At 38.8% G+C, this 23,525-nt stretch overlaps 1 protein-coding gene across 6 annotated transcripts in view; it reads left to right on the forward strand.

Annotated features, from left to right (window-relative positions):
- Positions 1–23,525, forward strand: part of LOC149610359 (allatostatin-A receptor-like) — a 106,411-nt gene that overhangs the window by 18,464 nt on the left and 64,422 nt on the right. For 3 of the 6 annotated variants that reach the window (XM_089859190.1, XM_089859193.1, XM_089859194.1), the window contains exons 2-3: positions 10,079–11,193; positions 12,888–13,107. In XM_089859190.1, the coding sequence (XP_089715316.1) occupies positions 13,073–13,107 (35 nt within the window). In that variant the 5' untranslated portion in view covers positions 10,079–11,193; positions 12,888–13,072. The remainder of the gene's footprint in view (positions 1–10,078; positions 11,194–12,887; positions 13,108–23,525) is intronic. The other 3 variants (XM_089859191.1, XM_089859192.1, XM_089859196.1) reach the window with 3 other exon arrangements.

Genomic DNA, 23,525 nt, shown 5'->3' on the forward strand with positions numbered 1-23,525 from the left:
TAAAAGATGGCGGAAAATCTAACCCCTAAAGCCATTAGGCCTGTTTATAGGATATAGGGAACCAGTGACCTAAATAATATCGAAATCAGTTGAAACGCCAAATCAACGTTATTCCTTAAAGATTGTTACTTTTCGGGCCGCCATTTTAAAAGATGGCGGCAAATCGAAGCCATAAAGCCCTGAAGTAAGTCTACAGGATATAGGTAACCAGTGACCTAAATAATAAAGAAATCGGTTGAAACGCGAAATCAACGTTATTCCTTAAAGGTTTTTCTATATTTCTGGCCGCCATTTTTCAAGATGGCGTTGTGTTGGGAAAAAATCTTTCTTAGGGGTGCCTACTACTAAAGAGTAACGTTCCTGCAAAATTTAGCCTGCTAGGTAAAGCGGTTTGAGCTAGACTTTGATTACCATTCATTCATTCATTCATTCATTCAGTCAGTCAGTCAGTCAGTCGGCGACGGCTAGGTTTACTGAAGTTTAAAAAAAAACCGTTTTTGGAATTATAACCCGAACCAGGAATGTGTAGACACTATATACCACTTTGGAATGACTAAATTTGAGTAGGCATTGATAATTTCGTGTTAATATCCGCTGAACTTTTATTATTTGATGAACCGTAATTACCCGCCCGCGTAATTAAGTTTTTCCAAACTTGTTATAATCTCATCACCAAGAAATCTGACCTAATCAATACAGGGTGTTTCAATAACGGTTGTAGGACCGAAGTACAATGGGATGGTTGGGAAATCAATTTTGAGTCGAATATGCAACTTCTATCAAATTTTTCCCTAATGTCCACCCTTAACCAGTGTTTTACGGATGACCCCTTAAAGTAGATAACTGAAGACTGCTAATTTAATTAAGGGGTCATACTTAAAACACTCCAACATAAAGTTGTTTAGGGTGGCTCTTAATGCAGAATGTCATAGAAGTTACATTTCCGACTCAAAATGGCACCCTAGAATCCACTGTATACTTCGGTTCTACCACCCTTTATTGTAACACCATGCATAATGAAGATGCTAAAAAAGAGCCTATTTCATTATTTCTCGTGGAAAGGATAAAAAGGGATTTCTCTTCTCTATTTTGGATGATTTTAGTCTGGGGCTCATTTTAACGATTTGACCTTTATGACATTGACAAAGTTAGCTCTTTGTTTAGGCCTATAGGTGGCGTAGCCTAGACGTTATTTATACATATATTTATTCTAGGAGAGCGATTGCTCTCTTAGATAAGACTTCATACCGACTTTAATATATAAGGATGGTTTTTTGATTGGTTATAACTTTTTTTGTATCGTATTAACTGCTTTGAAAAAATTCCACAGAACTACAATTCGGGCCCTAAATATGGGGTTAAAATTTCAAAGAGATCCATTAGTTAGTTAATTTTATAAAAAATAAAGTTGCTAAGGGTGGTTTTCATTTCCATAAAATTCATCACACCTTTTGTTGAAAAACAGGAATTTTTCCCATAGAAATAACATGGGAAATTTTTGGAAAAAAACATTCCGGTTAATCCGATTTTAGAAAAACTATACGTTTGTTAGACTTGAAAACGGTTTTAAATGGAAGGTACAACATCTAACATTCCGCTAAGCAATTTTCATTGACTATAATTAAGTCTAAGTATGTTTAAATTTAAATTTTCAAAACCATTCCAATCTCCGATATTTAAGCAGTGTAAAGAGTCAGTTTATGATGTTAGCACTTTTAAAGCTATTTGGTTCATATTTCGTGGTGGTTGAAAAACAAGGGGACCTAGCTTTGTGTGAGCTAACAAGTTAAGTTGGAAAAGGTCCCCCACACTAATAAATTATGTAACCAACTGCCTTTGGTACTTGTTGGTACTTGTAGGTACTTGTGGATTCTTGTAGGTACCTGTGGGTGCTTGTAGGTGCTTGTAGGTACTTGTGGGTGCTTGTAGGTACTTGTGGGTGCTTGTAGGTACTTGTGGGTGCTTGTAGGTACTTGTAGGTACTTGTGGGTGCTTGTAGGTACTTGTAGGTACTTGTGGGTGCTTGTAGTTGCTTGTAGGTACTTTTAGGTACTTGTAGGTGCTTGTAGGTACTTGTAGGTGCTTGTAGGTACTTGTGGGTGCTTGTGGGTGGTTGTAGGTGCTTGTGGGTGCTTGTAGGTACTTGTGGGTGCTTGTAGGTACTTGTGGGTGCTTGTGGGTGCTTGTAGGTACTTGTGGGTACTTGTGGGTACTTGTGGGTGCTTGTGGGTACTTGTGGGTGCTTGTAGGTTCTTGTGGGTGCTTGTAGGTTCTTGTGGGTGCTTGTAGGTTCTTGTGGCTGCTTGTTGGTACTTGTGGGTACTTGTGGGTTCTTGTGGGTACTTGTAGGTTCTTGTGGGTGCTTGTAGGTACTTGTGGCTACTTGTGGGTGCTTGTGGGTGCTTGTGGGTACTTGTGGGTGCTTGTAGGTACTTGTGGGTGCTTGTAGGTACTTGTGGGTGCTTGTAGGTACTTGTGGGTGCTTGTAGGTTCTTGTGGGTGCTTGTAGGTACTTGTGGGTGCTTGTAGGTTCTTGTGGGTGCTTGTAGGTACTTGTGGCTACTTGTGGGTGCTTGTGGGTACTTGTGGGTGCTTGTAGGTACTTGTGGGTGCTTGTAGGTACTTGTGGGTGCTTGTAGGTACTTTAGGTGCTTGTAGGTACTTTAGGTGCTTGTAGGTACTTGTGGGTGCTTTTGGGTACTTGTGGGTGCTTGTAGGTTCTGTGGGTGCTTGTAGGTTCTGTGGGTGCTTGTAGGTGCTTGTGGGTACTTGTAGGTTCTGTGGGTGCTTGTAGGTGCTTGTGGGTACTTGTAGGTGCTTGTAGGTACTTGTGGGTGCTTGTGGGTGCTTTCAGGTACTTGTGGGTACTTGTGGGTACTTGTGGGTGCTTGTGGGTACTTGTGGGCACTTGTAGGTACTTGTGGGTGCTTGTGGGTACTTGTGGGTGCTTGTGGGTACTTGTTGGTGCTTGTGGGTACTTGTTGGTGCCTTTAGGTACTTGTGGGTACTTGTGGGTGCTTGTGGGTACTTGTGGGTGCTTGTAGGTACTTGTGGGTGCTTGTAGGTACTAGTGGGTGCTTTTAGGTACTTGTGGGTGCTTTTAGGTACTTGTGGGTGCTTTTAGGTACTTGTGGGTGCTTTTAGGTACTTGTGGGTGCTTGTAGGTACTTGTGGGTGCTTGTAGGTACTTGTGGGTGCTTGTAGGTACTTGTGGGTGCTTGTAGGTACTTGTGGGTGCTTGTAGGTACTTGTGGGTGCTTGTGGATACTTGTGGGTGCTTGTGGGTGCTTGTGGGTACTTGTTGGTGCCTTTAGGTACTTGTGGGTGCTTGTAGTTGCTTGTGGGTGCTTGTAGTTGCTTGTGGGTGCTTGTAGGTGCTTGTGGGTGCCTTTAGGTACTTGTGGGTGCTTGTAGGTGCTTGTGGGTGCTTGTAGGAACTTGTGGGTGCTTTTGGGTACTTGTGGGTGCTTGTGGGTACTTGTTGGTGCCTTTAGGTACTTGTGGGTACTTTTGGGTGCTTGTGGGTACTTGTGGGTGCTTGTAGGTACTTGTGGGTGCTTGTAGGTACTTGTGGGTGCTTGTAGGTGCTTGTGGGTACTTGTGGGTGCTTGTGGGTACTTGTGGGTGCCTTTAGGTACTTGTGGGTACTTGTGGGTGCTTGTAGGTACTTGTGGGTGCTTGAGGGTGCTTGTGGGTACTTGTGGGTGCTTGTAAGTACTTGTGGGTGCTTGAAGGTGCTTGTGGGTGCTTGTGGGTGCTTGTAGGTTCTTGTGGGTGCTTGTAGGTACTTGTGGGTGCTTGAGGGTGCTTGTGGGTGCTTGTGGGTGCTTGTAGGTTCTTGTGGGTACTTGTGGGTACTTGTGGGTGCTTGTGGGTGCTTGTGGGTGCTTGTGGGTGCTTGTGGGTGCTTGTAGGTTCTTGTGGGTACTTGTGGGTGCTTGTAGGTACTTGCTCCGGGTGCTTGTAGGTACTTGCTCCGGGTGCTTGTAGGTACTTTGCGTTGCCTGTGTACCCCCACCAACGGCACCATAGTCCTTCCAGCATCCTCAGCGGTTAGGTAGGGTCGTACTGGACGAAATTGTAAAAGGGCGCTCCCTCTATCTACAAAATAGAAGCTAGTTCTCATACAAATAAAATGGCGCTACGCGGCAGCAATTAGCAATCGCCTACCGAAGGGTAGGGGCGTGCGTGAGGTACATTGGGAGAGATACGGTGCCGCAGGTCGCCCATCATCATTTTCAATCCATCTCAACTCGCTTATCCCTGTCCCAACCCCCGCGACTTCCAACCACTAGCATAGCCCACTCGATCACGCTCTCTTTTCCCCGGCTACATATTTTGAAGATGACACTTTTTTTAGGCGTATTAACAATTTTGGATCATCTTTGTGAACATTTAGGGTAGCCCTGACTATATTTTGTTTAAGGTTTTAAGCTCAATATCAAACAGACGTTAGTTTTTGCTACATAAAAGTTTGAAATTGACAATCTCGGATCGTCTTTGTGAAGCTTTAAGGATATCCGAATTTCATATTGGCCTTATGACAATTTTGAGCTAATTGTTAAACGGACATAAATCAGCATTTTTAAAAATTTTGTAAAATTGTCAATTTGGTCCTATTTCTGGGGTAAAAAATTGTATCATGTCAAAGCTTAGATTTACAATAAGAATACAAACTTTTATTGATTTTAATACGTTTTTTTTTTAAGTATCATTATAAATAAATGTCTGATTGAGCTAAATTTATGGTCCCCTTTATATATGTTTCTGCTTAGTGCAGATTTTGAAAATGTAAAACCGTTTCTTAACATTCTTAATTAAAATGAAGACTGAAGGAACAGATATTAATCAAAAATGTCTTGATTAGAATCAAGACCTAAAAATTATCGATAAGACTGAGGTTATCACTTGTCTGAAGGATCAGATATTAATTTTTCTTTTTAATTGAAACTTAAATGCATGCTTAAGAAAAAACAACGTTCCATTACCGTTTTCCGTTGAAATAAATTATTTTACTGGTAATCAATTTCAAAAATTTACTTATCTCGGCTTTTCGACCACAATTCCATTCCCCGAAAACATTTTATCATTACATTAATTACTTTTGGGAGATAACGTGTCAAAATAACCTATAAAACAGTAAAAAACTGTAATAGCGGTCTGTTTAGCCATGACAAGAACCTTTTAAAAGTTTCAAGCACTATATAACCCTTTCGAGACTAACAGGACCTGAGCAAACTATAGCTTAACCTGCTACTAGTACGACCGGGGAGAATTGATGTAAATTGGAGTTGAAATTTCATCATGTGCGACCTCGGCCTTGAAACTCTCCCATAGTCCCAGTGTGTGTAGAACATAATTTTTTTCGCTGTTATCGGCCAAAATCAATCTTTCTTGGTAGTGCCGCCTCCTCACTTGAATTTTTCATGATATATTAAGGTTTGAACGAACAAAATTCTAGATTACCATTTTCACTACCATGTCCCTCTGCTAACTTGAAGCAAACTTTCCTCTCTTTTTGCTGCTCATTACCGGTGCCATTCCCTTGACTTTCTGTTCGTTATAACTACTATCATGAGTTTATTTAATTCAAACCAAAATTTAAAAAAAATTGGATTTTTTTCCTTTTGTGTTACTTAGAATTTACAAATGTATATAACGTTGTCCGTGGACCGTGCCACATCAAATAGTCTCTAACCATTGTTAGAAACTAGAGAGAGAAATTGGGCAGTAACACTGATCTTGCCCTGAACTATGAGAATGAACAATACGACGGTTGATTAAAGTACACTTGATATTACATCATTTTGCAAAACCGCGAGTAAAAATCTTACTGTCCCTATTAAATTTGGCGCCATTGATTTTAGAATAATTAAAATGTTCCACTGCGAAGCGTGCCGGTCACGAATGGGGATGTAACGTCTGTAGGAACCTTTTAAAACGCAAAACCATACACGTACTCTCCCAAAAGTAATTAATGTAATGATAAATTGTTTTCGGGGAATGGAATTGTGGTCGAAAAGCCGAGATAAGTAAATTTTTGAAATTGATTACCAGTAAAATAATTTATTTCAACGGAAAACGGTAATGGAACGTTGTTTTTTCTTAAGCATGCATTTAAGTTTCAATTAAAAAGAAAAATTAATATCTGATCCTTCAGACAAGTGATAACCTCAGTCTTATCGATAATTTTTAGGTCTTGATTCTAATCAAGACATTTTTGATTAATTCATTAATAGCTTCGAACCGTTAATGGAAAATCGAAAATCTGATTATCTAAAATACTTCCTGGTTTTTTAGAGCATGCAGAGGTAGCCAAGCTTTTCGGCTAATTCCAAAATTCGAACTATTCATGTTTCAAGTTTAATATTAATAGCGTAGAAGAGAGGAATATAACCACTTTTATATTTGAATCTGATTCCCAAATTATTGATTCTCAAGAGGGAAAAATCAGGGATGTATAAAGAAGATGATGTAACCAAATCCAAAGAATATAGTATGTAGCAAAGAAGTGATATCTAGTTTATTAGGGAGAAGGTAAAATTCGCCACCTTTCCAGCTTTATCTTTAGTCCAAAAGTAGGTCCTGAGTTAATTCCCGCCTCTAAATTGCAACCAGCATCTCATTGGTTCTTGAAAACTCACGTCAGCGCGACACGAATGACGAAAATGACGTATTTTCCGACTGAGGAGAGGCGAAATAGCCCGGCCTCCTTTTACGTCCCCCCTTGTATTTTGAAACGGGGACTGGGACTATGGCGCGCGAATACTTAGGCATCTTATAACTTCTCCCTAGTAAACTAGATATAACTTCTTGATGTAGCTGCTGTCACACGTCCACGTGAGGAGACGGAAGAGAGTTTTTATTTATTTATTTAGAAACAGCTTTCGAAATTTCTTGTACTCAAGAGCTAGCCACAAAACAATTAATGATAGATTAGGTTGCATGGAGGGCCGCAAGTGGTCCACGGACCGCGTACTTGGCCATCCCTGTTTTTTGAGAATCTTGAGTATCGGGGCTATATAGAAACTCATACAATTAGGTTAGTTTAATTATAAAAGTTTGACTTATTCTGCAACGTAACTCCGCAAGACCTTGAGGCTTAATTATATATGTCCTTCGCTCAAAAACTACAAGTGAATGGTGTTTAATTGACTGTTATTTTCCACTGCCTTTCAGTATAGTATCTATCAAACCTTTTAAAGGAAAATTGTCTGCAGGCGTAATTACTTCAACGAACATTTTTAAAACTTTAGCAAATTCGAAAACTTTAGATAATCTTGACACACTTTGGTAAGGGTAAGAAATTTCTCCCTTAATCTTAATTCGCGGGTTTTGGATGCACCTATATATAGTTGACAGGACCATAGTCCACAGGGTGTTTCAAGAAAGGTGATAGAACCAAATTAATTTGTGTACGATTTTGACTCGAAAATGGATCGTATGACATTTTTCACTATGGGACACTGTTTACAAGTTATGATAAGAATGTTTTAGCAAGAAGTAATATCTAGCTTATTAGGGAGAAGGTATGAGTTTGCTACATTTCCAGCTTCATCTCCAGCAGTCCAAACTTAGGTACGGAGTTAATCCCCGCCTATAGATTACAACCAGCATCTCGTTGGTTCTTGAAAACTCACGTCAGCGCGACGCGAATGACGAAAAATACGGATTATCCGACTGAGGAGAGGCGAAATAGCCCGGCCTCCTTTTACTTCCCCTTGTATTTTGAAAGGGGGACTGGGACTATGGCGCGCGAATACTTAGGCATCTTATACCTTCTCCCTAATAAACTAGATATCACTTCTTGGTTTTAGCAATGACCCCTTAAATTTAAGTAAGATACGGAAAGATAATGCTGATTTAGTTAAGGGGTCTTCCGTAAGATACTAAACGATGATGCATTGCAGGATGGTAGGACCGATTAAGTACAGTTGGTTTAATGTGCGATTTTGTGTCGAAAATATAACAAGTTGTGATTAGATTGTTTTACCTATGACCCCTTAAATTTAAATTAGAAACTGAAACACAATGGTTATTTAATGAAGGGGTCGTCCGTAAAATACTCCAATCATAAATTGTTAACGGTGACCCTTATAGGTAAAATGTCACGGAACATTTTCGACTCAAAACCCACTCTACTTCGGAACTATACACCCTTTTTGGTAACACTCTGTATGTGTAGCTGCATTGATAAACAATTGACTATATATATATTCTAAGCCAATGTTTCCGTCGAATAGGTCCGCTTTCAGTCGAGAATATTCAGGCACCAAGCTCTTGTCGTATAGCGGCTGTCGGCTGGTGTGGTGATTTATTTAATTTCGCCCTATATCCTTCAATATTGCAATTAAAGCCGCAACCCTTTTGTTATAAGATTTTAACGTGTACACCCGTTCTATTCTATTCCATCGTTGGCATCAGAACGTGTCAGCTTTTGTTTATATTAGTCTTCTAAGCCTTGGCTTTAATTTCGAAATTAACACAATGTTTCCCCATTTCAGACCAACAATGTAAGACTACGCGACAAAATTGTCAAATCAAGCTTAATCTAAAGCTCTTAAAGGGATAGTCTGGGCTAGAATTTTTTCTAATTTAATTAAAAGAGCGTATAAAATAATGAATATTTCAATTAGAACCATGTTTCTATCTACAATAAAAAAGACGATACAAGTTCAATTAAGTTTCCGTAATGGACACTACGCGTTAGGCTGCTTCGCGAAGCACTGGGAAGTTTTCTACTACGAACTTTCTCGTGACGTCACACTCCTATACTGTATTTTACCAAGGTTTTGGCGACCATATTGGAAGTCGTCAGCTCAAACCATACAGTTTAGACAACCAATATTGACGTCACGTCCCCGTAGCTCCTACCCTTTCAGTACCACTCTATTGGACGAATCAGTCAGGTGGTACTAGGGGTCCAATAGGGGTGCTCCGCTCGTATCTTCTTTAATGTTGTAGATAGAAACATGCATGGTTCCCTTTGATGTATACATTATTTTGTACGCTCTATCGATTTAAAAAGAAAAAAATATATAGCCCGGAGTATCCTTTTAAGTTAAACTTTACTAAATCTCAATTTAAAGATCGAAGACCTTTTCACGTTTATTCAGGTAAACAAGGTGTTCCGCGTTGGGATATTCATATCCGTCCACCCTTGGAGGATGGAGCTGAGCTGGAGTAGAATTCTTAATACTTAAAACGTTGCCGCTGAACCCCTAACGAAGTCCTCCCATCATCCTCGGTGGGTCGTACGGCAGTCTGGGAAATAGTGCACTTCCTCTGGTCCAAGACCAGTTTATTGGACTAGTTTTTAAATTCAAGGAGTGAGGGTTACTGGTCCTCGGGAACAGTTTAATATTTGCAAATCTATAGGAGAACAAAGACTGGGACCAGTCTGGAGACCATTTTATTATTTCCGATGCTAAGGGGGTCGACCAGTGACCAGTTTAAAAAATATGATTATTTCCCAGACTGTCGTATGGTAAAAAACGTCGACAATGCGCCCTCCCCCCCCCCCCGTGTCTTAAAAATACGAAGTTCAAATTTGATGTACTACTTGCTTGAATTAAATTGGATCGCAATCGTGCATGAAAACGCGCAAAAATAACATGCTAGTCTAGTTAGTAAGATAATCACTATTAAACATGGTAAATAATTAAATTTATAAACTCTAAATTAATTTTATAAAGGTGTCTTACGTTTAGGCTATTTTGAGTGGCGGTATAGCTAGATTTCTTTCAACCATAGTCTGATTAACACCATAAATGGCCAGCCATGTAAAATGACCCCAATAATTAAATCCCAAACTGTGTGACGTGTATCAGGATTATTGTCGAAACTGGAAAAACATTTTAATTAGTTTCATATTCCCTTTTGTAATCGTTTTGGATCGAGGGGCTAACCACTGCGGTCCCTAGTGACCTGATTTGTAAACATTTGGTTTTTGGCTAAAACAGCCCTAATATTCCTAAGAAGGAATATTGTTGTGCAATCGCAAAATTTTCATATTTATGCATATTGAAATTATCATTGTGGTCTTCATCTGAAATTGTGGAATTTATTTTATTTGCAGGTGGTTATTTGACCGAATGACCTCACGGACTCGTGGTTTAAATTTCTTCGATGAGCCACGTTTGGCTGAATGGAGGATCGCGGGAACCAAACACGTTCTGGCTGACTACAATGACGTCCCGGGCTCGTGGTTTAAATTTCTTAGAAGGGTCACGTTTGGCCATCAGCGAGGGATCATGATAATGGCGGTCAAGTGTACGCCTGCACGGAGGATCGCGGAAACCAATCACGTTATTTCAAAATACAATGACGTCACGGACTCGCGGTTTAAATTTCTTCGAAGGGCAACGTTTGGCCTTCAGCGAGGGATCATGATATTGGCGGTCCCGTGTGTTGTGTTCCGTCGTATGAGATATACGCAACTTAGCGTGCAGTTTGTGTAGTCTCTAGAGGGAGAGGTTCTTTTCCAATCCCACCTCTATCACCATGTTGTGTTCCCGTTTAATGACAACGACTTATTGGTTAATTTAAAATACTTTATTGTGCTATAGTCCCCGACTGTCCATTCAAGAGTGACCCGATCTATGCGGGTCATCTCTCTTTTATCTCGTGTGCCCCTAGTGGCCATATTACATACTAATGTTACATCTGGTAAGTTATCACGTGACTAATTAAAATTACAACACCGTGCACCTCTGCGCGGAGGATCGCGGGAACCAATCACGTTCTGGCCGACTACATTGACGTCACGGACTCGTGGTTTAAATTTCTTAGAAGGGCCACGTTTGGCCATCAGCGAGGGATCAAGATTTTGGAGGCCCAGTGCACTCCTGCACGGAGGATCACGAGAACCAAACACGTTCAGGCCGACTACAATGACGTCACGGACTCGTGGTTTAAATTTCTTAGAAGGGCCACGTTTGGCCATCAGCGAGGGATCAAGATTTTGACGGTCAAGTGTACGCCTGCACGGAGGATCGCGGGAACCAATCACTTTCTGGCAAAATATAATGACGTCACGACGGTTTCCGAACGCGTAGTTTTTTCGCATTTTTAAACTCGAACAAACTTTGAACTTGGTGAACTTTCAATTTCGCGATGCGGTTTAATTGTTATCTATTAACTTGACGAGATTTATGGTTATCTACGAGTTCATCGGGATGCCACAACAAACGAGTGAGTACCAAATGGTAATATCCTATTGGATAGAATCCCGTTGGATCGAATTCAAATTTCTAAAATTGTAGCCAAATTTAAAACAATTTATAGCCCAAAGAGCGATTTTCTACTGAATGGGAATATTTAAATGGAAGAGCTTTCGACTGAATGGGATGGGTTTACACATATAAAATCATAGCGTTTTCCTTGAGTTGCCGGGCTCCAGTAGCGCAATGGATAAAGTGATTTGGATGATCGAAGAAGTTAAGCAGCATCGAGCGCCGTCAGTACTTGGGAGGGAGATCTCTTAATGGTAAGGTTAGATTACGTTAGGTATGGTTAGGTTAGGGTTAGACAATTTCCAAAAATGGAAGTTATTTTCTGAAATTTGTTGAAGAATGTTATTGGTGAACACATATTATTTGCTGCAGTATCAAGAAGTTTAATAAGAAAATCAATTTTATTTTTAGGTTAGGTTAGTTTAGGTTAGTTTAGCTTAGGTTAGGTTTGGTTAGGTTAGGTTTGGTTAGGTTTGGTTAGGTTTGGTTAGGTTTGGTTAGGTTAGGTTTGGTTAGGTTTGGTTAGGTTTGGTTAGGTCAGGTTAGGTCAGGTTAGGTCAGGTTAGGTTAGGTTAGGTCAGGTTAGGTTAGGTTAGGTTAGGTTAGGTTTGGTTAGGTTAGGTTAGGTTTGGTTAGGTTTGGTTAGGTTTGGTTAGGTTTGGTTAGGTTTGGTTAGGTTTGGTTAGGTTAGGTTAGGTTAGGTCAGGTTAGGTTAGGTCAGGTTAGGTCAGGTTAGGTTAGGTTAGGTTTGGTTTGGTTTGGTTAGGTGAGGGTTGGTTTGGTTTGGTTAGGTTAGGTTTGGTTTGGTTAGGTTTGGTTTGGTTTGGTTAGGTTAGGTTAGGTTTGGTTAGGTTTGGTTAGGTTAGGTTAGGTTAGTAATATTTTATAAATCATTTAACAATGTTACGCCTTTTCCAAAATATTGAAATTTTGCTTCATTGACTTCTCAAATAATATGCCTTTTCCAAAACATTACTGTTATGTTAGGTTAGGTTTGATTTGGTTTGGTTAGGTTAGGAATATTTTATAATTCATTTAACAATGTTATGCCTTTTCCAAAATATTGATGTTTAGCTTCATTGACTTCTCAAATAATATGCCTTTTCCAAAACATTACTTCTATGTTAGGTTAGGTTTGGTTAAATTAGGTTAGTAATAATTTATAAATCATTTAACAATGTTACGCCTTTTCCAAAATATTGAAATTTAGCTTCATTGACTTCTCCAAAAATATGCCTTTTCCAAAACATTACTGTTATATTAGGTTACGTTTGGTTTAGTATTTTCTGCAATAACAAGAAGTTTAATAGGAAAATCAATAGAAAAATAGGATTGAAAGGAAAATTCATGATTGGAAAACCGCCCAAATTGCGGTATTCGGTCTAATGGGATTCGGTCGAACGAGACATTCGATCCAATGGGATTCGACCCAATGGTAGACAATCTACCAAATCTCTCTTGTCTTAACAAGCATACAAGTCAGAGCGCTGCGTCCCATTGTCCCTTACCCTATAGTCTGTGAATCATGAGGTGTATATTGTTTTAGGTCAGAGCGCTGCGTCCCATAGTCCCTTACCCTATAGTCTGCTAATCATGAGGTGAATATTGTTTGTGTATACTGTTATCTGTTTCGAACGTTGTGTGAACTTTCAGTTTCGCGAGTTACTGTTATCTGCTTCGAACTTTGCGTGAACTTTCAGTTTCGCGAGTTACTGTTATCTGCTTCGAACTTTGCGTGAACTTTCAGTTTCGCGAGTTACTGTTATCTGCTTCGAACTTTGCGTGAACTTTCAGTTTCGCGAGTTATACGGTTATCTACTTCAACCTTTGTGTGAACCATGTATGAGTTCATCAGGATACCGAAAAATATTTAGTAAGTATTAAAGCCAATTTCTTGAGAATTTAGCTTCAGTTTTTAAATGGCGGCATGCGGCATTGCGGCGCGCTTAACAATCCCAGGGTACTCTGGGAGACTCACATTGTAGCAGATAGCCACGAACATTACTACTCCATCTCACCTCTCCTCCAAGATCCACTATCTTTGTTGACATAACGCTTAGTAACTATAACAAAATATTGGAGAAAACTCTATTACACCAAAGGGTTGCGTCATGCACGCGCTAGGGCCGATATAGATTGTCTTTCCAGGTCGATAATGAGCTTTTAAAAAGGCAGCTAGGTTCGGCGCTAATTGGGTTTTAGCTAGGGGCTCTTGATGTCACTGCACCATTGATAACGAAGGTTTAGTTAGGGTACAGTTAATAGAGTTACAACTTGGAATGGATATGAGGTGCAATATGCACCTGATCTGCCGGACCGAAATAACTCTTCGCTAAATTAAAAGTGGGGACGTTCTGGGGTTGCACGTTTGTTACACTGTAGGGTCACTGGTCTCATTCCCAAGCGAAGAAGGAATTAAGGGATAGGAAGCTACGTACGTGTGCTGCGTTTCTAAGTGTTCCGAATTAAATACGAGGCTAGAAGCTTGTTTACTAAAATGAAGCGCTAGTTTATGATTTTATGTCTTATCATATTGTTTCGGAAATAGAAAAGTATCACAAGTTTCTTAGTCAATTTGGATAATCCATTATCTTCTTTCTTTAAATCTGCACACTTTCCATTTAGAATGGTAGGTTTTGCATAGCTTCCGCATGGAAGTATCACTATTTTTCTTAATTTCCCCGATTTCGCATACTTCACCCTTGGAACTTCCCTTTTAAGTTCACCGATGTTGCTTACTTCCCCGATTTCGCATAGTTCTCCTATAAAACTTCCCCCTTTTAAGTTCCCCGATTTCGCATACTATCATTGGAACTTTCCCCTTTTAAGTTCAGATTTCGCATACTTCTCCCTTGGAACTTTCCCCTTTTAAGTTTCCCGATTTGGAACTACCCCAATTTAGAATACCACGATTTCTCGTCCTATATTGGTTAAAGGGCTCCACCGGCTTCTTGCGGGCGCGGTAGCTTTGGAAGAGGTAAAAGGCGGTCTGCCGTTTGCACGTGTAAGGATAGAGACCCCGCAAGCCTCTGGTGGAACCCTTTAACTAGGGAAAGGTTACAGTTAAAGCTAGATAATAGTTAACTAGAAATGTTTCGTTCATCTCTACATAACAACTTCAAATAATGGATGTCTACAAAGTATATTGATTGCTAGTTAGCTCTTCTACGGGGTTGTAAAGTGTTTTAACTCGATTAGAAGACACGTTGCCAAATTTTTAATTTTTTTTTGAGCCTTTGTTTTTTTAGGGTTTACTATACGGTTTACTTACTCACTTTACTTCTGTATTTGTTTTGGGCGGTGTTAATTCAGGAAGCTTGCAATTTCCTCGGTTACGACGTGATACAGGGGCATAATTTTCTGATTAGACGTATTTGAAGTTAGGGCTGGGTTGGCAAAAGGGGCGGGATCCTCCTATTTTCATCTACATGATGGAGGAATAACGGAGTAGAAGGCTAGTGGGGAGTAAAGATGATTGAGTAAGCCAAGGTGTAACGGTTCGTCGGAAGGGTTAAAAGCATTTTAATTAATTACTTCCTCTCATTATCACTTGATTACTCTTTTGATTATCCAATTTGGTGTTAAATTTAATTGCTATTTTAGTGGCGTCCCAATCTTTCCAGGAATAGTATCAAAATGACTCGTTTTAAATATTGTCATATTTTAGAAATATAATACGCCATAATTTTAATCATTAATTTTTAAATTAAAATATGCCTTTATTTTATTCTTCAGTTTTTAAATTAAAATATTTGAAAAAACAAATAAAAGAAAAACAATTAAGCAAAATTTCAATTAGCCAATGCACGCGAAGGAAATTTCACCCTTCTCATTTGGAAGAAATAATGCATTAAGTAATTACGTTTTAGTTCATTTGAAGAAACGAAATTTTTTTTTGGTTTTCAAAACGAAATAAAAGTCGCATTACCGCGCAGTTTTTAATACATCTTTTAATTGGAAAATAAAATATGAAACTACCCTATTTCAGAGTTTTTAAATTAAACGTTTAAAACGTGTAAGTTATGGCTTGCCTTATGATGAAGCTTTGTCTAATTGCCACACTTTTCTTAATCAATCATCCTTACTTTCCATTTTATGATGCCCAATTTCCAAATCTGTACTTAATCTGTCGTAATTGATTTTAATTTTTTTTTACATATTTTAAATGAATTTTTTGTTTTAAAATTTAAAGTTACTTTAAGGAGTGGGTAAAGGGGTTAAATTTTCCAATACTAAATGACAGAAACATGTTTAGCAAATCAGACGCATTCGCTCGCTATAGCCTTATACTCTGAAGTTCGCCGCCATTTTCGGTGAAAGAGGAGGAACCAACTAAAGCCACACCCCTCTGACCTTTGCACTAAAGGGGCTAGAGAAATTTCATCCCCGTTTCCTAACTTTAACCGCACTTCATTGTTGCCAGTTATTTGTTATTAAAGCATATCTGAAGGTTTGGAACTTAATGATAACCAAATCGAACAGGTTGTAGATAGCGGTTGAATTGCACTCTCAAATGACTGGCAACACTTGTCTGCACAATATCTATTGGACTTTTCACTTTGTCTAATAATTTTTATAGCCTCTAATAATGGCTACACTAATAACTGACAACTAAGTCTAAACAGTGTTTTTTCATTTATTTATACGCCAATTTGGTGGTCCTTATTGAATCTGAAAAGAGCTTACACTTTTCTTAAGGAGCTACAGAAAAATTTCCTCCTCTCTCACAAATGTCTGGCAGTACTTGTCTGGAAACTAAACGCTTGTCAGGTGGTTACTTACCTACAAAGAGTATGGTCTTTAATTTTATATAATGCTTCCCAAAGGACTAAGTTGCTATATAACACCGCAATGTTAATTTATTAGGAAAAAAATGAAGAATATTATAATCTTGGCGTCGAACTTCGATTAGTCAGCTGTTTAAACCGAAACCAATCTTTTTGGGTTTTTTTTTTCTCTGCACGATGAAGCGGCAATTTTCTTTGATGATAGACAAAGCAAAGACCAAATAAAATTTTAATAAAAAGTACCTCAGTGTTCGTAGGCATGAAGAACCATGGAAACTGGATTTTCAAAAGTTGTACGAACGCTGAAAACACCCTATTTGCTATTACCTCATAGAGAAAGTGTACAAACTTCATCTTGTCAACGCGTGGTTCTAGAAGACCAATAGGGAGGGAATGGACATTTGGCAAAATTTGACAAGAAAGATATGTAAATTTCGATCGAAAGCGAGTGTTTCATAGATGTGTAGAGTCAGGAATACATACAGCTAATTGGAATGGTGTAGCCATTTTCTCAACGTATATAGGCGGGCTTTGAGGGAGGAGCCTAGACTAATCATTAGGTATGATAAATTTTGCGTCACGAATAAAATTTATCTCGCTGCGCATTTAATTTTGCACCCGCTCCTGACCTATCATCGCTACGTCACTATCATATTGGCTCAAGACTTTATTGCTCATGGTCTATAGGAATATAAGCAGATGACCAACCGATGCTATCACCACAATTAGCAAGACGTCAGGAAACGCGTGACGGAGACAGGGTGGGAAATAAGGATTTTTTAAAGTGGACATTAGGACAGTGACCCGTCTGGCCTAGAATAAATAAACTGGTCCATGACCATGGACCAGGGCACGTCGTCTGCTGAACTAAAGAGGTGCATAATTAAAATATTTGAGTTAATGTCTGGACTCTGATTACCCTTGAATTTTCTTAGTGTTCCCGTGGACCACTGACCCACCCTCCGATTGAATTTTTAAACTGGTCACTTGCCCTGTGCCACCACCTTATTTCCCACGCTGGACAGAGATCGCTCAAGCCCCGCCCACTAAACCAGCATAGAATGGGGCGCATTGATTCCTATTAGGTGTATGTATTCCTAGTAGTACATTTTATTTCCCTTCTATGATTCAAATTAATTAAAGAGAAAAATAATTCCCCAACAACCATTGCTCCCCTAGTTCCACTATTTGACAGATGGCACGCGGTTATTCCAATATCATTAAACGAGACCAAAGACCGCGCGGGAAAACGTCTGAAAGAATAAGATGGAGAAGGTTGGCGGGAAAAATTCCAGGGCTCGGACACTTTACAAATTAGTTAAGTGACAAATTTTCCGCGAAATTTTATTGATAGAACTGTATAAATCGCTGTGAGGTGTCTTTTGACCTTAACAGCAGTCCCATTTGCTAGTCATAGTTAAGGACACACCAACACTGATATTTTTACCTCTCCGAGTGACGATGACGTTACGGAGAGGTATGAAACTGGACGTGACTGTCCACGCGTTCGCAGTTGGCAAATCGGAGCAAACTTATTAGCTGAAAGCAATATTAGCTTCTACTCCATTATCATTATTAGGGTTAAGATTTACGTAGCGATCGGCTAGGGTTACGAGAAACGTCTATCCTCCCAATTGCAGGGCTTCCACCAAAGGTTCACGCAACGGAGAGTTTTATTACCATTTATAGTGAATCAATCGCCTTAGGCCTATATACCCTAATTTTCCAAAATTTGTTAAAAAGGCATATGCTTGCATTCAAACGTCAACAATAGGTATGTTTAAAAAGATTTTAGGAATAAAGTTTCTTAAAATGATTTAACTATAACTAAGCTAAATTAATGACGATTAAAATAATTAATATCAATTTTATTTATTTATTTAAAACTTCTTAATTGCGTCTGGAATCGGAGAGGTTTATTTTGGTTTCTCAACTTGTTTTTATAATTCAGACCATGTTGTTGAAGTGATATTATTTCAATATAGTTTGGAATCAATTTTAAATGAACATCACGTTAGTTTCCAACCCCTCGGAAAAATCTCTACTTAATGTACTGAAGCGTTAAGGTCGCTCGCCCAAGGAGAAATGAATGTGGCTTTAGGTCTATTTCCTTTTTCTTTAAATCTTGCACGCTGTTTCCGAAAGTTCTCTATGTTTTCCTCTATCAAGGGTAGCTTTTATTTATTATTTTTTTTCCTTGGTTGTAATCCCCTGAAATTTGCATGGTAATAAATTTTGCCTTCTTTTACTTGATGAGCATCTGGAGAATTTCTCATTAGTTTTAGTGGCGCGATGCTTGTAAACCAATAACTTTTTAAAACGTTATATATTGGCCTATTGTAATAACGTTTTTCGGAGAGTTTTCGGCAGCATATCTGTTTCGTAGCGTGAATTTATTCATTTCGTAGTTAATTTAAAATTCGGCTGCCTTTATAACAGAAAACTGCTGTGAAATTCAAATACAGAGAAATTTCAAATTCGGATTAGGTTGCTGTAAGGAGGTTTATGCAAATTTTACGTAGGCAAAGAGGTAAAATATTTAAATGCTACTAATACGGATGTAATGAGCTGAAATTCATTTAATTTTTATTTGTTTTCCCAGTTTAGAGTTTAGTCGTTTAAATTATAAAGGGTTATCTTGATTGTAATTTCATTGCTACAGACTTTTCTAAAGCCAATGGGACGACTCCCTTGTGCTAAACCCAGGGACTAATCATTCTCAAATTTAGTGTACAACGATTACGTACGTGTTGCGTGTAATTAACCGTCGCTTTATTTTTGAGTTTGGTTGCGTTGGGTTAGGTTTGAGTTTGGTTGCGTTGGGTTAGGTTTGAGTTTGGGTGCGTTGGGTTAGGTTTGAGTTTGGGTGCGTTGGGTTAGGTTTGAGTTTGGGTGCGTTGGGTTAGGTTTGAGTTTGGGTGCGTTGGGTTAGGTTTGAGTTTGGGTGCGTTGGGTTAGGTTTGAGTTTGGGTGCGTTGGGTTAGGTTTGAGTTTGGGTGCGTTGGGTTAGGTTTGAGTTTGGGTGCGTTGGGTTAGGTTTGAGTTTGGGTGCGTTGGGTTAGGTTTGAGTTTGGGTGCGTTGGGTTAGGTTTGAGTTTGGGTGCGTTGGGTTAGGTTTGAGTTTGGGTGCGTTGGGTTAGGTTTGAGTTTGGGTGCGTTGGGTTAGGTTTGAGTTTGGGTGCGTTGGGTTAGGTTTGAGTTTGGGTGCGTTGGGTTAGGTTTGAGTTTGGGTGCGTTGGGTTAGGTTTGAGTTTGGGTGCGTTGGGTTAGGTTTGAGTTTGGGTGCGTTGGGTTAGGTTTGAGTTTGGGTGCGTTGGGTTAGGTTTGAGTTTGGGTGCGTTGGGTTAGGTTTGAGTTTGGGTGCGTTGGGTTAGGTTTGAGTTTGGGTGCGTTGGGTTAGGTTTGAGTTTGGGTGCGTTGGGTTAGGTTTGAGTTTGGGTGCGTTGGGTTAGGTTTGAGTTTGGGTGCGTTGGGTTAGGTTTGAGTTTGGGTGCGTTGGGTTAGGTTTGAGTTTGGGTGCGTTGGGTTAGGTTTGAGTTTGGGTGCGTTGGGTTAGGTTTGAGTTTGGGTGCGTTGGGTTAGGTTTGAGTTTGGGTGCGTTGGGTTAGGTTTGAGTTTGGGTGCGTTGGGTTAGGTTTGAGTTTGGGTGCGTTGGGTTAGGTTTGAGTTTGGGTGCGTTGGGTTAGGTTTGAGTTTGGGTGCGTTGGGTTAGGTTTGGTTAAAATATATTGTGATTATTTTAAGGGTGATGACAATTGACACTTCATACCTCGAAAATAAATTTTCAAAATTTAGCATAGCTCTTTTGTAATCCATTTATCCCACCCACTAACTCTTATCTAAGCGAAAATGTCGCCGTCTTGTTCATTTTCTGTTATCTTTCAATTACGAACTTTCCTGTAAATAGAGGAAGCTGGCCTTCGCCGCCGAAGTTCGCTCTACCTACATACACTCTTCTTACGAAAATATCCTTTTTCGCTCTAACGAGAAGTAATCCGAGATATACCAGACGTTGCTTCCTTCCTTTCTGACGTAAAATTTAGTTATACTAGACTTTATACGAAAACCTTTCTCAAAATGGCTGAAGATATAAATTTTCAAGTTATTTTTACATTTAATCGATCTGGAAAATTCGTTGGTGAAAACCGCTAACATAACGTATTTTTGATTAAACGAGGCGCCTTGTATGATTTCTAGCGATGCTTACCTCAAATTTCATGATATTTCAGGACATTTTTCCTTCTTTCTTTGAGTATAAACATTTTCTATGAAATTTCTTTAACTTTTAGTGATTCCACAGATTTCACGAGACGCACTGCTTGATTTCTTGCGATTCCAACCTCATATTTCATGATATTTCACGAGAAGTTTCGCTGCTTTCTTCGGATATAAACATATTCCATGAAATTTCACTATCTTTTACGTGATTCGACTGAAAATTTTAGCTTCTGATTTCACGAGACTCCATGCGTGATTTCTTGCGATGCTAACCTCAAATTTCATGATATTTCACGAGATTTTTTCCTCGCTTTCTTCGGATATAAACATATTCCATGAAATTCCCATATCTTTTATGTTTTTATACGTGAAGAGATTTTCGTGTTTACCATATTTCTGGTTTCACGGGACGCCCTACGTCATTTCTTGTGATGCTAACCTCAAATTCCGTGATATTTCACGAGATATTCGCTGTTTTCTCAGCTCTTAACAAGTTCCGTTGAAATTGTACATATTTAAAATGTTTCCACTGTAGTTTCTCAAATATACCATCCACTTGATTAACTCCTAATATTCCGCTACGAATACAATTTTTTTCTAACTCAATATTCCATAACTGATTTAATCCACATATTTGCAATATTTAAAATCACATTATCCTTTAAAATATTCGATATCACGGAGTCTGGGTATTTATTGAATGAATCTGCATTCACGCGTAGGTGGTCTATTTTCCCGAATTTAACAGAAAGAAAGTTTTTGTTCTATGTGATAGCAGAAGTGGATAATAGAAGAAGGATTGCTCTTTGTATCCTCTTAATACTTTAGCTATGTAACATGATTCTTCCCAGGCTCATGCACCTTTTGTTTGCTCTCCCGCTTATCAAACTTCAGATGGGCATCGCGCCGTGCTAGGGTGAATTCTATAACTGTTTGCTACTAAATACTCAGCAATAAACCCACAAACCTTGATTGTCTTGACGTGGGACAAAAATCCACAAGCGCATGCGCCTTGGCAAATAGTTAAGCGCTAGAGAAATTAATGATAAGGGAACTATTTATCTCGTATGCCATTCGGTTTAGTTACCTTGCTATATAATAAATGTTCTGATTTTGGGAAGAATCATGGTCACAATATGCCTCGCTTTGTGGTACACTTCTCTCGAAGAGGAGTATTATATACTTTTAATAATAGTAAGCCTAACGAAAATGGAATCCTTACGATTTTACTCTGTGCAGGGAAAACACAATTTTAGTCAACACATTATCTATTCCATTAGTCAAAACTTTGTGGTAAGTTTCTCTCTTTCGGAATCGGGCTTCTTTAATGAATGCTATCTCGATTCCGGAATAAATTTACAGACACTCGGATGTTGCGGAAAAACCAATGAAAATTTTCTCTCTCTAGCGCTTAAAGGGTGGTTAAAACTTGAAAATATTGTTCGTTACAGTTGGGTTAAGGTCATATACAGGCCCAGGTTTTTCAGATAAGTCTTCCATGAATTTAATGGTGCGGTGTTCTTTTGGTCAACCGAGTTGAAAGTTTCAAAGAACATGGGGGTCTACAACAAACGTTGTCTGGCCGCTAAAACAGGGAAATAGTCACACATGTGGCGTAATTAACTTTACTTTTCCGGAGCAAGCACACTTCTACCCATCTAATAGTAGACATCTGATAGATAAAGGTTCAATAACGTTCTTAGATTGAAGGGTGATATGTTTTAGTGCACATGTGTGACTATTGCCTTTGTTTTAAGGGCCAATCGATGTTTGGGAGCCCATACCTATAAGTAACTAAATGCTGTAGACCCCCATGCACGTTCTTTGACACTTTTCTCTCAGTTTGACCCTAAAAACACGCCCTTTAATTTATGGCAGACTTATCAGAAACACCCTGTATAATATAGTTCATTCAGGTACTAAATACAATATTAAAGTCACTTGAAAATTAAATAATTCAGAGTCGTTGAGTAAACAATTGTGTAACGTGAACGCCTTATAAGTTTCCATTTAAATTCCAACTTATACATTATGGACGAAATTATGCTATTTTTTTTGTCATGTATAGACTTAGAAAGGGGAAATATTTTAAATTTTAAATTGTAATTTAGTACTTCTGTGCAATGCAGAGAAATGATTTACAGGGGCCGATAGAGAATACATTAGATGTTTGCCCCTGGAAAATGGGCTTCTAAAAGAACTAATAATTAGTTTGTGGAAACGAGTAATCTTTAAATAAAATGCCTAAAATTTTGGTTATATTTATAAAATAATTATGTTATATCTCTATTAAAATGTTTGAGTGTATTTTCCGTGAAATTTGTTTCTATTTAATATATTTCCTTGCGCATGGGTGCATGGCAGGGAAATGATTTACAGGGGCGCGTAGAGAATACATTAGACATTTGCCCCTGGAAAGCTGGCTTTTGAAAGAAAAAAGATATTAGTTTGTGAAACAATTAATGCTTCTGAACGACAACTTTGGTGTAAAAAATGTTTCCAAGTACTGAACATGATGGTATTATATTTAACATAATTGTGAATATCATGCTCATATATCCATAGGAGCAACATGACCAATTTTATGGTAGAATAATCCGAACAAGTCTCGAATAAAGCTAGATACGTTTTACCATCCCTTCAGTTTCTAGCCACTTTCTCCCACCAGCTTTATTTTAATATTTGATGGAAACAAATTGCCTTTTGATGCATTTTCTTCGCCGCCTTTTCCCCAGAGAGCCTTTGGCCTTTACCTCTATTATAAATCCTATCAAAAACCACTCTTTCAGCGAAATATATATAGGTAGATACAACACAACAGGTGTCTCTAAATGTAACCTTTTACCCCGCTACCGCTAATTCCTTGCCCATAGGAATTTTGGAGAATCGATACTTAGAAAAGATCCTATTCTATTTTAACAGGAATAACTCAAAGATATCAGTTGCTAGCACTCAATTTGCGGTTGGTTCCTTGCGTGATGCTTAGTTTTAGGAAAAGTCTTTCTTTATAGGATTAATCTAGCGCAAGGATTCCTTAATTTCCCCGTATTGCTTAGCTGGGAGAACGAAAACTCTCGAAAAATCAAGGATAAAGTTTTGTTTTCTGCTCAAAATTCTACTGGTAGGAATATCGTATGATCAAAGTGAACATAATTGAGAAAGGGTTTCCGTATGAGCAGAGTGAAGATGATTGAGCAAGGGCTGGGGTTCCACGTGAGCAGAATGAAGATGATTGAGCAAGGGGCTGGGGTTCCACGTGAGCAGAATGAAGATGATTGAGCAAGGG

The sequence above is a fragment of the Phalangium opilio genome, unplaced genomic scaffold (assembly GCF_054372755.1).
Source record: "Phalangium opilio isolate 3A_F unplaced genomic scaffold, DU_Popi_V2 ptg000329l_1, whole genome shotgun sequence".
NCBI lineage: Eukaryota > Metazoa > Arthropoda > Arachnida > Opiliones > Phalangiidae > Phalangium > Phalangium opilio.